At 43.4% G+C, this 17,202-nt stretch overlaps 1 protein-coding gene across 1 annotated transcript in view; it reads right to left on the bottom strand.

Annotated features, from left to right (window-relative positions):
* The window catches only part of NOX4 (NADPH oxidase 4), a 152,892-nt gene that overhangs the window by 14,326 nt on the left and 121,364 nt on the right, over window positions 1-17,202 (bottom strand). The window contains exon 14 of the mRNA XM_075266225.1: window positions 741-860. Within this exon, the coding sequence (XP_075122326.1) occupies window positions 741-860 (120 nt within the window). The remainder of the gene's footprint in view (window positions 1-740; window positions 861-17,202) is intronic.

Here is a 17,202-nt window from a genome sequence, read left to right as displayed (position 1 = left end):
AATACACATGGCGGAAACATGAAAGTCCAGGGAGAAGATGAAGGCTGCCGTGAAGGTAACGTCTATGCAGATGTAGCGGTAATGTAATGCGGTAATATATCAGCAACCCTATGGAAAACCCATAGCAAGATGGCAGACTTGACCCTGCCATGTAAACATGACCTGGTAATAGGGTAGAGTTTTAAGGGGCCCTTCATATAAGTTGTCCTATATAGGGGTTATTAGTGTCTTCCCAAAATATACCCCACTATAGGACAGCGCAGAATGGGGGTTATGGCTCAACAAAGGACCTTATGCCAAATATGCACCCCAATATCTCTCTATGCCAAAAATCTGGCCTATAGGGATTGATACATTAACCCCTGCTGTCCTTTGAAAAGACTTTGGCATATAATAGAAGGGGACAAGGTTTTGCTAATGGTATCGTCGGGTATATATAGAATACAGATGTATCCTTATACAGAGATGAGGGGCCAGGAATGACCAGCTTTAAAAAACAACATCATTTTGTGATACCTTGTCAGGAGATGTCTATTGTATTTGAGTCTTTATGACACCACCCAGTGGTTGTAATGGGAATTACAAGGTATCAAAGGCTTGACTAGACATAGATCGATGCAAGTGTGGCACAGCTTTGGTGCACAGTCCTTTCTTTTTTTGCAGAAAGGTAAAAAGTGGGCGAATCTGGTTTTATACGATGTCGGCAGAACAAAGATGAATGTGAGTGTGGGTCTACCTACAATAACTGGTTGAATATGGAGGCATATGGTGTCACTCCGATCCCTCCAGCGATACAGAGGCTGACCTCGTAGTTCAAGGCTTCTTCTGATGGGCTGCCGAAGGGTCCGTCAATATAAATCCTGCAGATACAAAAAGTCAGGAATGTTTGTTATATTATGTGGTCAGGTCTCCATGTAATAGTAATAAGGAGTCCTGCAACAAGAACATAACTATAAGCCCCCCACACAGTATAATGAACCTTAGTGGCCTCCACATGGTATAATGCTGCATTAGTGCCCCCACACAGTATAATGCCTGCACACAGTATATTGCCTCTTAGTGGCCTCCACGTGGTATAATGCTGCATTAGTGCCCCCACACAGTATAATGCCTGCACACAGTATATCGCCTCTTAGTGGCCTCCACGTGGTATAATGCTCCATTAGTGCCCCCACACAGTATAAAACCCCTCTCATTGTACATTGAGAAAAGGAGAAGGAAAGGAAAAGTAACAATTGTTCAAAGAAAACCAGAGAAAGAGGCAAAAGAGAGAGAAGGTAATAAGAACAAAGAGAGGAAGGAGAAGAAAAGTAAGATTGAGCGGAATAGGGATACCATAAGGAGGAGAGTAAAGGAAGGATAAGGAATAAAGGGGATTGGAAAAATTTGTAAATGTCTCCTTTCCTCCATCTTTTTTTCTTCCTTTTTTTATTTCCTCCTCCTTTTCCTCCCCCCGCCTTTTACTTACTCTTTCTTTCTTTCCTCCTTCTTTTCTGCCTTTCTTTATAGTTCCTTTTCTTCCCTCTATCTTTCTTTCCTTTTCTTCCCTCTGTCTTTCTTACTTCTATCTTTCTTTCCTCTTTCTTTCTTCCCTCCTCCTTTTCTTCCCTCTGTCTTTATTTCCTCCTCCTTTTCTTCCCTCTGTCTTTCTTTCTTCTATCTTTCTTCCCTCTGTATTTCTTCCCTCCTCATTTTCTTCCCTCTGTCTTTCTTCCTTCTATTTTTCTTCCCTCTATCTTTCTTCCCTCTGTCTTTCTTCCCTCCTTCTTTTCTTCCCTCTGTCTTTATTCCTTCTATCTTTCTTCCTTCTATCTTTCTTCCCTCTGTCTTTCTCCTCTCTGTCTTTCTTCCTTCTATCTTTCTTCCCTCTATCTTTCTTCCTTCTATCTTTCTTCCCTCTGTCTTTCTTCCTTCTATCTTTCTTCCCTCTGTCTTTCTCCCCTCTGTCTTTCTTCCCTCTGTCTTTCTTCCTTCTATCTTTCTTCCCTCTGTCTTTCTTCCTTCTATCTTTCTTCCCTCTGTCTTTCTCCCCTCTGTCTTTCTTCCTTCTATCTTTCTTCCCTCTATCTTTCTTCCTTCTATCTTTCTTCCCTCTGTCTTTCTTCCCTCTGTCTTTCTTCCTTCTATCTTTCTTCCTTCTATCTTTCTTCCCTCTGTCTTTCTCCTCTCTGTCTTTCTTCCTTCTATCTTTCTTCCCTCTATCTTTCTTCCTTCTATCTTTCTTCCCTCTGTCTTTCTTCCTTCTATCTTTCTTCCCTCTGTCTTTCTCCCCTCTGTCTTTCTTCCTTCTATCTTTCTTCCCTCTATCTTTCTTCCTTCTATCTTTCTTCCCTCTGTCTTTCTTCCCTCTATCTTTCTTCCCTCTATCTTTCTTCCCTCCTCCTTTTCTTCCCTCTGTCTTTCTTCCCTCCTCCTTTTCTTCCCTCTGTCTTTCTTCCTTCTATCTTTCTTCCATCTGTCTTACTTTCCTCCTCCTTTTCTTCCCTCTGTCTTTCTTCCTTCTATCTTTCTTCCCTCTGTCTTCTTCCCTCTGTCTTTCTTCCCTCTGTCTTTCTTCCCTCTATCTTTCTTCCTTCTATCTTTCTTCCCTCTGTCTTTCTTTCCTCTGTCTTACTTTCCTCCTCCTTTTCTTCCCTGTCTTTCTTCCCTCCTCCTTTTCTTCCCTCTGTCTTTCTTCCTTCTATCTTTCTTCCCTCTGTCTTTCTTCCCTCTGTCTGTCTTCCCTCTGTCTTTCTTCCCTCTGTCTTTCTTCCTTCTATCTTTCTTCCCTCTGTCTTTCTTCCCTCTGTCTTTCTTCCCTCTGTCTTTCTTCCTTCTATCTTTCTTCCCTCTATCTTTCTTCCTTCTATCTTTCTTCCCTCTGTCTTTCTTCCCTCTGTCTTACTTTCCTCCTCCTTTTCTTCCCTGTCTTTCTTCCCTCCTCCTTTTCTTCCCTCTGTCTTTCTTCCTTCTATCTTTCTTCCCTCTGTCTTTCTTCCCTCTGTCTTTCTTCCTTCTATCTTTCTTCCCTCTGTCTTTCTTCCCTCTGTCTGTCTTCCCTCTGTCTGTCTTCCCTCTGTCTGTCTTCCCTCTGTCTTTCTTCCCTCTGTCTTTCTTCCTTCTATCTTTCTTCCATCTGTCTTTCTTCCCTCCTCCTTTTCTTCCCTTTGTCTTTCTTTCCTCCTCCATTCATCTAGTTAGCAGTGGAATGAATGCTAGGTCCCAATGACTGACATCTGCGGGGTCCTGCTCAGCATTCAGTGGCAGCCCCGTGACCCGCTTTGCTTGTGCAGTGACCCACATACAGGAAGCTAAACATTCCCATAAGTGGATAATATATTACCGTGTGACAGCACAAGACATGTCCTCCATAGACATCACAATAAGGAGACCTTCAGATGAGACACGTATGCAGTGTACACTATGAGTGACATCACACAATCCACCATTACCTGACAATTCGTGAATATCTCCTATTATAATATTAGAGATTTTTAGCCAATAATCTATTTTTTCAAGCAAAAGCGTCGTGTCAGCGTCGATGAGAGGACAAATAGGAATATAAATGGGATTCTCCGCTCCCATCTAGATAATGAATGGAGTATTGGTATTCATGCCTTTGGGAACAAAAACATTACGTGTAAACTCCAGCGAGTGCCTTGTGTAAGCAGCAGACAGCTGGGCCGCTTGTGTTTGCTTGCATACAGCAAATAGTTATAATAGGGAAGAAGTCAGTCTGCAGAATCGTACACGACAGCGGCACAAAGCAGACAGACAGCCGACAGCGCTCATAGGACGCGAATACTGATTCTACTGAGCATTATATTACCAAGGGGAAACAGCACTAAATCATAAACATCTTTCTCTGTAAATGATATAGGCACAGATAGTGCTGCCTTCCCTCAGCTCCTTGTAAGGATGGCACAGATAGCACTGTCTTCTTGCCTTTCCCTGTAAATGACAAAGGCAGAGACATTGCTTCCCATGTAAAGGATCTGAGGACAGATAATACTTGCTACTTATATCTCCCTGAAAAATTTTAGGTATAGATAGTACTGCCTCCCTGTCTCTCTGTATACAATGTAGGCACAGATAGTACTGCCTCCCTGTTTCTTTGTACACAATGTAGGCACAGATAGTACTGCCTTTCTGTAAACAATGTAGGTGCAGATAGTACTGCCTCCCTGTCTCGTTGTAAACAGTGTAGGTGCAGATAGTACTGCCTCCCTGTTTCTTTGTAAACAATATAGGCACAGATAGTACTGCCTTTCTGTTAACAATGTAGGTAAAGATAGTACTGTCTTCCTGTCTCATTGTAAACAATATAGATGCAGATAGTACTGCCTCCCTGTTTCTTTGTACACAATGTAGGCACAGATAGTACTACCTTTCTGTAAACAATGTAGGTGCAGATAGTACTGCCTCCCTGTCTCTCCCTGTAAATGAAGTACAGTACTGTGCAAAGGTTTTAGGCATGTTATAGGGGATGGGGCAATATCCTGCAATGTAAGAATGCTATCAAAAATAGAAGTGTTAATTTTAATAAAATGAAGTGGATTAAGAAATAAAGTATTGTAAACCCCATCAATATTCAGCGTGACCTTTGCCCTTTTCCTTCCATCAGTTCTTCTCGGTACTTGCAGACAGTTTTTGGCAGAACTCGGCAGGGAGGTTGTTCCCACCATCTTGGAGAACAAAGCCCAGATCTAATTAGCTCCAATCTGTCTGTGTCTTCATGTCATCCCAGACAGACTGGATAATGGTGAGATCAGTGCTATATCTGGGGTCATATCATCACTTCCAGGACTCCTTCTAAAGGCAAGGGGTACACTAAGTATTGATGGGATTTACATTTCTCTTTCCTTCAGTCACTTCATTTTATTAATTGTTAAAAGACTACTATTAACCCTTGTCTTTCTGACAGCATTCTTATTTCGCAACATTTTTCCAAGCTTGCCTAAAACTTTTACAAAGGTACAGACAGTGCTAGCTCCCTGACTCTCTCTGTAAGAGATGAAGATGAAGACAGAGTTTCCTCAGCAACTACAGACAGTGATGTCTTTTCATCTCCCCCTCCATATAATGAATACTGGGTGCCCGTCTCACCTTGACGTAAGTATAAACAGTGATATAGGCACAGATAGTACTGCTACCCTGTCACTCACTGTAAGTGATATACACTGTCTACCACCAACACCATATATTCCTATCCAGTAGTTGGTAGACCCCAGCAGATACTTCCTTACGGATGGGATTGAGTGACACAATACTCCCGGATGCCTGGTGACCCTCCTGGTGTATGTGAGCCATCGGTTGGGTGCGGTTTCTCTGGCCAGCACCCGTCAGTCTCTATCTTCCAGTTTCGGGGATCTGCCAACTTGGGGCACATTCCGACAATCACCGTTCACCTTCCACTTCGTAATCAAATAGGCCACTGTGGATTTTGGGTAATTCAGTTCGCTTGCTGTGTCCCCTAAGGACCGACCATTTCTGTGGTACCCCACCATGACCCCTTTCTCGAAATCGGACAACTCTGCACTTAGTGGCATCTTGCAAGCGACTAATGCCAATGCTGTTTCCTATTTAATGGCGGAAGGCGCGACGCACATCCCGACCTCAGATATCTTCATTTGCATGGGTGTCCAAATACTTAGTAGTGGACAGTGTAGTCATGAATAAAGAAACACAAACACAACTGTCCCTGAAAATAAGATAAGAACAGATAGTACTGGCTCCTTGTCTCTTTCTGTCCATGAATTATAAGATTGTGTTGCCTTTTCTCCTTGTACCTGAAGACACACACACAGTTCATGAAGCTTTTCCTTCTCTCCTTGTAAATGGTGCAGATTCAGATAGTACTGCCTCCTAGTCTTTCCATATAAATAATAATAATAATAATAATAATAATAATAATAATAATAATAATAATAATAATATCTGCCTGTCTCTCTTTGTAAAAAGCTGTAGGGATTTTTTTTTTTAAATTCCATCAAAGAATTAAAAAAATCAAATTTGCAAATTTTGATGAGAAATTCACATTTTGTGTCTACAGCTCTTATGCAGATTTATGCGTCTCCCTGTGTAGTTCGGTCTAGAATTACTAAAGTAACACATGACTAGACGGCAGACAGGTGAAGTAGCACACGACTACAAGATCTGACTATACATGGTTTGTTGTCTGTAACCGTTGACACTACGGTTGAGCAATCAGGAAAGATCGGATCCCGATCAGCAATTGAGGAAATTTCACGATCGCGATCGGCTGGAAATTGATCGATAATCGGATTTTGAAATCTCAAGATTGGCTCAACCCTACTGTATGTAATATACAATTAAAGTTGAGCGATCGGGATCGGGAAAGATCGGATCCTGATCAGCGATCGAGCAAATTTCACAATAGCGATCGGCTGGAAAATGATAGATAATCGGATTTTGAAATCTCAAGATCGGCTCAACCTTACTGCATATATAATATACAATTAGCGTTAAGTGATCTGGAAAGATCGGATCCCGATCAGCGATCGAGCAAATTTCCCGATCCAGATCGGCTGGAAAATGAGCAGAAATCAGATTTTTAAAATCGACCCTGAAATCTCAAGATCGGCTCAACCCCAATGGAGCCACATTGACTTTCTGCTGGATTTTCGCCTTGTCCGTTTGCATGGAGTCCCCTAGCTCTACCTAAGAACTATATACCCAATATGGCAGGGTATGAATATACCAAACCCTAGCTCTCGCACAATCACTTTTTAAAAAGGTTTCCGTGTAAACAACGTAAGCAAAAAGAAAAAAAATTGATACATATGATCACACCCCGAGCAATATTGTAATAGACTTCTAGCGCTTGTAGATACAATTCTATGTATCTTGCAGAGAAGATCGCAATGCAACAAACAAATATACAAAAAAAAAAATAGCTGGAAATTATTCCTTGAGATTAAATCGAAGAAGAGGAAAACATATGTGAGAAATAAAGTAGAACAATAAATATGTGCGAAATAAACAGGTTGCGGGCTGCAGGGAAGGATGACAGTTTACTTGACAACTAGCAATTCCGTCTGCGCCTCGACAAGTAATGAACAGGGGAAGACTTTACAGGGAACCACAATCTCAACGTGACAAAAAAAACATACCACGGGAATTTATCGAGAACTAGATTCTTATTCACTCTTGGATAAATAAAATTAAAGGGGCGTTCTTTAAAGCGATTCCTTAACCCCACCGAGTGAGCGACGGCAGGGCAGCGCCGATTGTATCGTGCAATTGATGTCACTTTGATTGGTAAAGTGAAGAATTGTGGCCAAACACCTTGGGCGATTTGTCTCCCTTGGGAAGAGAGGACTGATCGTATTGAAATCTATCAACAATGAATCCTTCTTTCCTAGACAGTCTAGACATCTGCCCTCAGGATAGAGTCACCATTTGATGGTCAGCCAGTCCCACGCAAAACCGCTAATCTGTACAAGCAAAGTTAGGTCCATTAGATACATTAGTGTCATATAGGATGGCATACAAATGACAGTGCCAATGCTATACAGTGCAACCACCACACTGACATCAAGTAATTCCAATATAGAATGACAGCGTACCAGTTTTAAATAGAGCGTAATATAATAGCAGTCCTATAACATAGGGAAATAATACTGCTATACAAATTTGCTTGTGGCGCCCTCTTCAGCAGGATTGGCAGATCACATATCCTTAACTGCGATCCTGGATCAGATCTAAAGTGATTTCCAAAGCAGGTCTGCTGTGGTCTAATATCTAGTATTATTTGGGCTGGGTTGGAGTAATACCCTCCTCATCTGAGATTAATAATGTACTGATACCAGCATTATAATGGAGGAGGACAAGCCTTACGTACATACTGTAAATGTATGCCCTAGTCACATTTTCCAAGAGGACTCCTCTTAAAGGAATATATAGCATATATATTATTTGCAAATTACAGTCCAATATAATATGTAAATAATAATGTTATACAAATTTGTTTGTGACGCCCTCTTCAGCAGGGTTGGCAGATCACACACCCTTAATTGCAATACTGGACCAGATCAAAAGTGATTTCCAAAGCAGGTCTGCTGTGGCTATTCATTGTGTAATATCTAGTATTATTTGGGCTGGGTTGGAGTTAAGAAATGGCTTGGTAATACCCTCCTCATCTGAGATTAATAATGTACTGATACCAGCATTATAATGGAGGAGGACAAGCCTTACGTACGTAAATGTATGTCCTAGTCACATTTTCCAAAAGGAATATATAGCTGCACATATTATTTGCAAATTACAGTCCAATATAATATGTAAATAATACTGTTATACAAATTTGCTTGTGGCGCCCTCTTCAGCAGGATTGGCAGATCACACACCCTTAATTGCAATCCTGGATCAGATCAAAAGGAATTTCCAAAGCAGGTTTGCTGTGGCTATTCATTGGATAATATCTAGTATTATTTGGGTTGGGTTGGAGTTAGGAAACGGCTCTGTAATACCCTCCACATCTGAGATTAATAATGTACAAATGCCAGCATTATAATGGAGGAGGATAAACCTTAGTACGTAAATATATGTCCTAGTCACATTTTCCAAGAAGAGTCCTCTTCATGTTATAACTAGCTGCAGGAATAATATGTATTAACATATTACAGTCCTATATAATATGTAACGAATACTGCTATACAAATTTCCTTGTGGCGCCCTCTTCAGCAGGATTGGCAGATCACACACCCTTAATTGCGATCCTGGATCAGATCTAAAGTAATTTTCAAACCAGGTCTGCTGTGGCTATTCATTATCTAATATCTCGTATTATTTGGGCTGGGTTGGCGTTTTGAACCGGCTCTGTAAGCTTAGACTAATGATGTACAGATAGCAGCACTATAATGGAGGAGGCTAAGCCTTGGTATGTTAATGTATGTCCTATTCACATTCTCCGTGAGAAGTCCTCTTCATCTTATAAATAGCCGCAGGAAGCGATCAGTATGGAAGGAATTTCCTTGTGTTAAATCCTTCAGTCTCGGGGCCGGCTGCACCATGGAGACAATTTTTTTTTAATTATTAGACTTGTCTTCAATTGACCTCTGAGGTGACCAACAAATGATGACTGCAGAGCGCACAACCTTTCTGCTACGTACTGCCTTTGCTTTAGTCTCGCAGAACCATTAGTCATCAGCGGCATCAATATTCATTGCTGTTATCTTCACTTTTTATGCATATTTATATTTTTTATCATTTTTCATTGGCGGCTTTCCAAATATGATGTAACTTGTACATTTCAACTTGCAGAAAATGCTGCTATGTGAAAGTCTTGTCCAACCCGCATGGCCTTAGATTACCTCAACCTCCCAAGGACTTGGCTAGGAACTAGTTTATGCTATGTACTATGGACTACAGGTGGCCATACACGTTGGATACATATACGGTCTACCAATGAGTATTTGGACACCCATGCAAATGATAATGTAATCTCCATCAGTGAAGGTAGCGCTGGTCTTGTAAGCACACTGGCGTTCCATTCACAAGGAGACTTTAGGAGGATCTCCTGATCGCTGGGGTCTGAACCCCATCTGGTAGCTATTTCTTATCCTGTGGGCAGGGGCCAACACAACCCCTTTAACTTCTATGAATGTTCCAAAATAGCCATGCCCACCTGTTGAGGACCGACACCAGTCAAACATATATTGCATATTAAGTGGATATTAGGGTTGAGCGATCGTGTCCGGAAAAAATCGGATTCCGAACACGATCTTTTTAGGTGGGATCGAGATCGGTAGTATTTCCCACAATGCCTTCACACTGAGTATATAGCGTATAATCAGTTTGATGGCTCCGCTGCAGTTCCATAGGAATGAATGGAAGCAGCCGGCACACAGCCTTAACCCCCTGCGCGCCGGCAGCCTCCATTCATTCTAATGGAGACTAAAGTAGCATCTCTAGTAGCTACTTACCTCCAGAGATGGCTGCTCCGGTGTTCTTCGCCTCACTGCCACTCCAGCTGTAGTCTTCTTCTCCCTTCGCTGCCCCCTCCCTGCCAGGTTAGGAGAGTGTGGGCGGGTACAGGGTGGGGAGACGTGACGTTTCCCCTCCCAGTACCCGCTGATACTCTCCTAACCTAGCAGGGAGGGGGCAGCGAAGGGAGAAGAAGACTGCAGCTGGAGCGGCAGTGAGGCGAAGAACACCGGAGCAGCCATCTCTGGAGGTAAGTGGACACCAGGGGGGACAAAGTAGCCAGAGGGTTAAAAAAAAAATCCTCTGGCTACTTAGTGATTCACTACACAGCGTGGATTCTAACAATTGTTAGATTCCATGCTGTATAGTGAATAGGATTGCTTTTAAAATCCGATCTCCGATTAATAAAAAAATCCCATTGACTTGCATTGGGATCGGAATTGGGATCGAGATCGGGTTCGAATGAAAAATGATCGGAAATCGGATTTTAAAATCGATCCTGAAAAGTCAGGATCGGCTCATCCCTAATGGATATCACAATTAATGTCTGGGATTGGAATACCACTTTAAGTTTTGCATCATCTTTCTCTCTCACAGCGGGCGCCATCTTGGTACCTAAGTCACTGGAGCATGATGGCAGTATATTGTTGGAGTTTCTCTGCTCACCGTAGACGGAGGAGATGGAAACCCGAGATGTGGGATCTCCCACTTCATCTCTCCCGATCTTGACTATTTTAAGGTTGCTATCGTCCCCTAGCAAGGTGATTCCAAGGACATGGTGGAAGAGCAGCGGGTCACTGACAGCGGTCAGATTCCGGCCCCCAAGTTTTGCATCATCTGTTCTAGTGATTCCTTCAATACTCTGACAAAATGCTTCACCATTAGGGCTGAGCCAATCTTGAGATTTCATGTTCCAGTCGATTCTGATCCCGATCGTGAAATTTGCTCGATCACCGATCGGAATCCGATCTTTTCCGATCCCGATCGTTCAACCCTAGTCAATGCTTCTCTATGGGAAAAGTCACTTTTAGGGTTGAGTCGATCTTGAGATTTTAAAATCCGATTTCTGGTCATCTTCCAGCCGATCCCGATTGCGATAGTGAAATTTGCTCGATTGCCGATCGGAATCCGATCTTTTCCGATCCCGATCGCTCAACCCTATTCACCAGACATGGGTCCAAACATTCCCACCACACCATACTGACACTTTCTTAGTTCACGGATGGGATGGTCCACCCAGGAATGGACATTCCATCTCAATGCCAAACCGTCTGTGTCAACAACAACCTTTTTGTTAATGACTTACATAGAATCTGTCTACATAGTGATGCCCATCTCGTTCCTGATATCGGAGACGCCACATGTTCTATATTTCCTTAATTTCAGCATTTTCCTTTGTCTGCGCCTGCTAAATGCTCGGCAACAAAGTGCTTGGGCAACGAAACACAGGAAAAAAAAGACCAAGCGAAATGTTTAACACAGTTGCAGCTGTATTTAATTAAAGCCCAATCTTCCCCATAATAATACATTTCCAACATGGGCTTGTTCTCATGACATGAACACAGCTGTCGACAAACGGAGGTTTTTTTTCTTTCCTTCTCCCCTTTTAGATGCAGCTGCAGTCAGTTTTGGAATTAAGAGAAGGAACCTCGTCAATGACTAAGTGTCTGCATATCTAATGCTTCCTCTTGTCTCTGCTTTTACTTCCTAACCCCCTCGGGCTCGGAGTCTACAGTATGAGCTGCTTTTATCCAATTTTGCTTGGAATTAAAGGAGGAAAGGATAAAAAACCTGATGTATTGGTTACAAGATACTCTCTTCCCCTTGCTTTCAACATAGAAGAGTACTTAAAAGGGTTGTCCACTTTGGACAGTAAGAACTTCTAAAGACATAGAGACCTCCGGGTATCAAGTGTCATCAGAAGAGGGATTGGAGAGAAAGCGTGCAACTCCCCTGCAGTGCCTCCACAGGACAAATGAAGTAGTACATGGTGGCCACTGAAATCAATGGACATAGATGTGGTGGATCCTCCAGAGTGAGGTTGCTGGTCTATGGTTTACTGGTGGAGACCACAAATGAAGAGCCAACTCTGTGATGTGTTCAGCAAAAAAATTCTATTAGGTTTGGATAGTCCCTTTAAGCAATATTCTGCACTTTATGGGAGAAGATAGGATAGCTCGTAGATAGGAACACCTAGCAAGGTCATGTGAGTGATGGGAGCTATGTGGATAGCTTTTGGAGAGGAGTTGGACACAGGTCAAGATGTCAAGACATCTGCTGGTTCAGCACCCCTCAAGTGTAGAGTTGATAAGTAAGTGCATGAGCTCCTTGGCGATATATGGTGCATCCCCTGTGACAGACGAAGTGTGGTGCAGCCTGGAGACCTGCACAGTTACTCTATTATGGGTTAACCTTGTTGAAGACCTAGTGTACTACCATCATATACTGCAGTAGAAATCATGGCGTGAAGACAGGTACTAAGTGTCCTCTTTCTTCACCAGTTGAAAGCTCCAGCTGACCTACAGGGGGCAATGTCTGAACAATCAATGTAGCATCACCTTGGCAGAGGTTCACAGCTGTGATGAATATCATATGGCCAACCTCCTGAAGCTAGTCACTGTCCATTCGCAACTGTCTACAATAGGGTTGAGCGATCGGGATCGGAAAAGATCGGATTTCAACCGGCGATCGAGTAAATTTCACGATCGAGATCGGAATTCCGACCCGATCTTTTCCAGCGGGATCGAGATGGGAGGTTATCTCAAGATCGGCTCAACCCTAAAAGTGACTTTTCCCATAGAGAAGCATTGACTAGGGTTGAGGATCGGGTTCGGAAAGGATCGGATTCCGATCGGCGATCAAGCAAATTTCACGATCGCGATCAGGATCGAGATCGGCTGCAAAATGATCGGAAATCAGATTTTAAAATCGATCTTGAAATCTCAAGATCGGCTCATCCCTAGTCTACAATGGTACATCTGCATTTTAGTATGCATACAGGGTTGCAAAATTGTAGCCCATTGTGGTTCTCATGAATCCAACGTAGACCACCATTGGTTTGCAGGAGGTCTGGATATTGCACCCGTAATGCAGACACAAAAATGGGCACTATGTACAGCAGAAAAATGTACCCCCCACAGTCCTTTCTGCATGCCAATACTCATATAACAGCGGTCCAGCCTACTCAGTCGGTACGGCCAACAGAGAGTAGCCAAGAAGTGTTAGTGTAAGCCATGGCAAGTGGTAATGCTTGGCCGGAACGGTCAGTAGATACCAATGAAAGTTTACACTTTATACCGCAATGAGTGCACTGGGCAGTTCTGCTATCACTGGACTACGGATCGTAAACAGTCAATGTGCTCAACGACGAAATTGTTCCTATGGGGGAGTAAGAGAAGGGCTAGAATGCTCATTATAATCATCTGACACCTAGGTGTCCATCTTGTCAACCTACACCACCATACGGCACCTCTCGACAACCATATGAGCAGTCCTGATAGAAAGCTTCATCGGTTGGCATATGGTATATGTAAATTGCAGTTAAACTTCTAAAATACACTCCTAAGAGAAAACGATAAAAATAGTCTAAGTGATATTAAGAAGAAAATTCTCCAAGTAACAGGTTACTAAGCAACTTGGTATAAATGACACCGAGTCCTCCTACACTTGTCAATATGGCTCGTTCTCAGCTCTCTGTTGTCACATACAGCTCCATCAGTGTGCCGTATCAGTGTGCATGTGGTTAAAGGGACCTGTCAGGTAAGACACATGTACAATAAACACATATAGGAACATGCAAGACATAGGCATCCTTGGATTTGACTACTATTGGTCCGTATCTATATCAAACTCTCCACGTTGGACTGTCCTTAACTATTAGAAGGATTTCCTTGACAATAAACAGATCGCAAAGTGTCTCCCTGTTGATCAGGACAGTGAATGGTTGTCATCTGAGGGAAAACCCATATTTTTGATCCACCTACAGCACCTCCGCAGGGGAAAAGAGGCATTACATAGTGTTGGTCCTCCAGATAGAGAGATAATCTTTGTTTCTTTGTTATGTTCTACATTTTGGGCAAAAGATGAGGACACTGAACAGAGGACTATCCTCTCTTAAAGAGTTCTGCATGTTTAGAACTTCAGGTGACACAGAGATGGAACCAGCCCATGAATGTGCCCACCAACCAAACGCTACCACCTCTTTTCTCCCTATGTCCTCCTTTTTTGACCAAAAAATGCACAATTTAAACCTAGCTTTACTTGTTTTCTATCTGACAACCTGTATTTGACCATATATTGTTACTTGACTGTTACCTTCTACCTTATTTACGTCTGCAGATTACCGGTTTCTGACCCCAGCTTGTCCCTGACACCTGAACCTGTACTGCTTGAGCTGATCCTTTGCCTGGGTTGTTGATTGTGCACATACTCCACCTGCCTTGACCTCATTCCATTCCTTATATTCTCATTCTTGGTGCTGTGCACTGATGTCTCTCAACCCACTTTGATGGGCAGGACCAGGCAGGTCATGGCAAGATAATTCCCCTTTAAATAAGCCAAGAGACCTGATACCATCATCTTGGTTTTGGCAGTGCTTATTTGCTATTGCTATGCCAACAGGGACACAGTGAAGACCACAAGCTGTAGCCAACTACCAGAATATGGTGGTGGAATCAGTCAAATTGAGTAGTGTATGTGATAGGTGGGGATAAGTAGAAATGTGACCCCTGGTCTACAAGCTTTTCGAGGCAAAGACAGTGTGCAGCCATTCTGTCTCTTCCTGGATGCAGCCACTACAGCCAGTTCAGCCTGCAAAATTGTGACCCTGCCAAAACCAGAAGGAGACCATAGAGAGTGGTGGTTGCCCTTGTGTTCTCTATCATCATGTCTACAAAACCAGTCAAGCAAGGGACCCCAATCTCCTCCAAGGTGGAGGTCCAGGAATTGGGACCCCATATAGTGGTGGTAAGAAGAAAACTGTCTTAAATTTCTAAACCCAGCCGGCATGTAGATAGGTTAGAGTCACCTCAAATCAAACATTGTTTTTCCCTTCTGTATCGCTGCCTCTGTTATCACCATTTTTAAGAGTAGCACAAGTGTTGCCATTGCTCAAAAAAATTCATTTGCATATTGAGAAAAACTGCAATATTTTAGCAAAGGAGGCAGTGATTTACAAGGGGAAAACACTATTTGATTCAGATGACCCTAACATATCTATCTGTGGGGATCGGTTGATATGCTGAGTCTGGTGGCCCTAACATATATCTGCAGGGCTGGGGTGATATGCTGGGTCTGGTGACAGTAACCTATCTATCTGCAGGGCTGGGGTGATATGCTGGGTCTGGTGACAGTAACCTATCTATCTGCAGGACTGGGGTGATATGCTGGGTCTGGTGACAGTAACCTATCTATCTGCAGGGCTGGGGTGATATGCTGGTTGTGGTGACAGTAACCTATCTATCTGCAGGACTGGGGTGATATGCTGGGTCTGGTGACAGTAACCTATCTATCTGCAGGACTGGGGTGATATGCTGGGTCTGGTGACACTAACCTATCTATCTGCAGGGCTGGGGTGATATGCTGGTTCTGGTGACAGTAACCTATCTATCTGCAGGACTGGGGTGATATACTGGGTCTGGTGACAGTAACCTATCTATCTGCAGGGCTGGGGTGATATACTGGGTCTGGTGACACTAACCTATCTATCTGCAGGACTGGGGTGATATGCTGGTTCTGGTGACTCTAACCTATCTATCTGCAGGGCTGGGGTGATATGCTGGTTCTGGTGACACTAACCTATCTATCTGCAGGACTGGGGTGATATGCTGGGTCTGGTGACAGTAACCTATCTATCTGCAGGGCTGGGGTGATATGCTGGTTCTGGTGACACTAACCTATCTATCTGCAGGGCTGGGGTGATATGCTGGTTCTGGTGACAGTAACCTATCTATCTGCAGGACTGGGGTGATATGCTGGGTCTGGTGACAGTAACCTATCTATCTGCAGGGCTGGGGTGATATGCTGGGTCTGGTGACTCTAACCTATCTATCTGCAGGGCTGGGGTGATATGCTGGTTCTGGTGACAGTAACCTATCTATCTGCAGGGCTGGGGTGATATGCTGGGTCTGGTGACAGTAACCTATCTATCTGCAGGGCTGGGGTGATATGCTGGGTCTGGTGACTCTAACCTATCTATCTGCAGGGCTGGGGTGATATGCTGGTTCTGGTGACAGTAACCTATCTATCTGCAGGGCTGGGGTGATATGCTGGGTCTGGTGACACTAACCTATCTATCTGCAGGACTGGGGTGATATGCTGGTTCTGGTGACACTAACCTATCTATCTGCAGGGCTGGGGTGATATGCTGGGTCTGGTGACAGTGACCTATCTATCTGCAGGGCTGGGGTGATATGCTGGGTCTGGTGACACTAACCTATCTATCTGCAGGGCTGGGGTGATATGCTGGGTCTGGTGACACTAACCTATCTATCTGCAGGGCTGGGGTGATATGCTGGGTCTGGTGACACTAACCTATCTATCTGCAGGGCTGGGGTGATATGCTGGTTCTGGTGACAGTAACCTATCTATCTGCAGGGCTGGGGTGATATGCTGGGTCTGGTGACACTAACCTATCTATCTGCAGGGCTGGGGTGATATGCTGGGTCTGGTGACACTAACCTATCTATCTGCAGGACTGGGGTGATATGCTGGTTCTGGTGACAGACTCCCTTTAAGCCTATGATCTGTATAGGTAAAATACTTTGACTTTAGGAATTAATTATCCCACTTCTGAGGTGGTTGGAGAAGGATCAGCATATTCCCGATGTCTTCCAGTGTCCTTGACTGAATACTATAATACGCGGAGACAAGTATAAATTCTTCACGGGTCTGGTGCCTGAGGGTAGTTTAGTGGGTTGAGCGATACAGATAGATTACAAAAATCACTTTCCATATTTCAGATAAATCTGAACTGTTAGGATCCGTCACAACTGTTTCTCTGTGGATCTAGGTCATTAGAGAACAAGACAAGCTTGTAGACAAAGCAAAATTAAAAAAAGAAATCTTACTATTCCCCGAGTAATGGAGACTTTGCCATGGAATGCATGAATGTAATGTAAGGTAATGAGGCGCAGCAGGAAGGTTTTGTTCTTCTCTTTCAGTATAAATGGCTGCTTGACATTGGAAATTGATACAATACTTAGAGGGGTTGTAGAGGATTAGAAAAACATGGCTGCTTTCTTGCTGCAACAGCGCCACTCTGGACCAGTGGTTTTG

The sequence above is a fragment of the Leptodactylus fuscus genome, chromosome 2, assembly GCF_031893055.1.
Source record: "Leptodactylus fuscus isolate aLepFus1 chromosome 2, aLepFus1.hap2, whole genome shotgun sequence".
Taxonomy (NCBI): Eukaryota; Metazoa; Chordata; class Amphibia; order Anura; family Leptodactylidae; genus Leptodactylus; species Leptodactylus fuscus.
The sequence above is the reverse complement of the archived record's forward strand: the minus strand, read 5'-3'. Positions and strand labels throughout refer to the sequence as shown.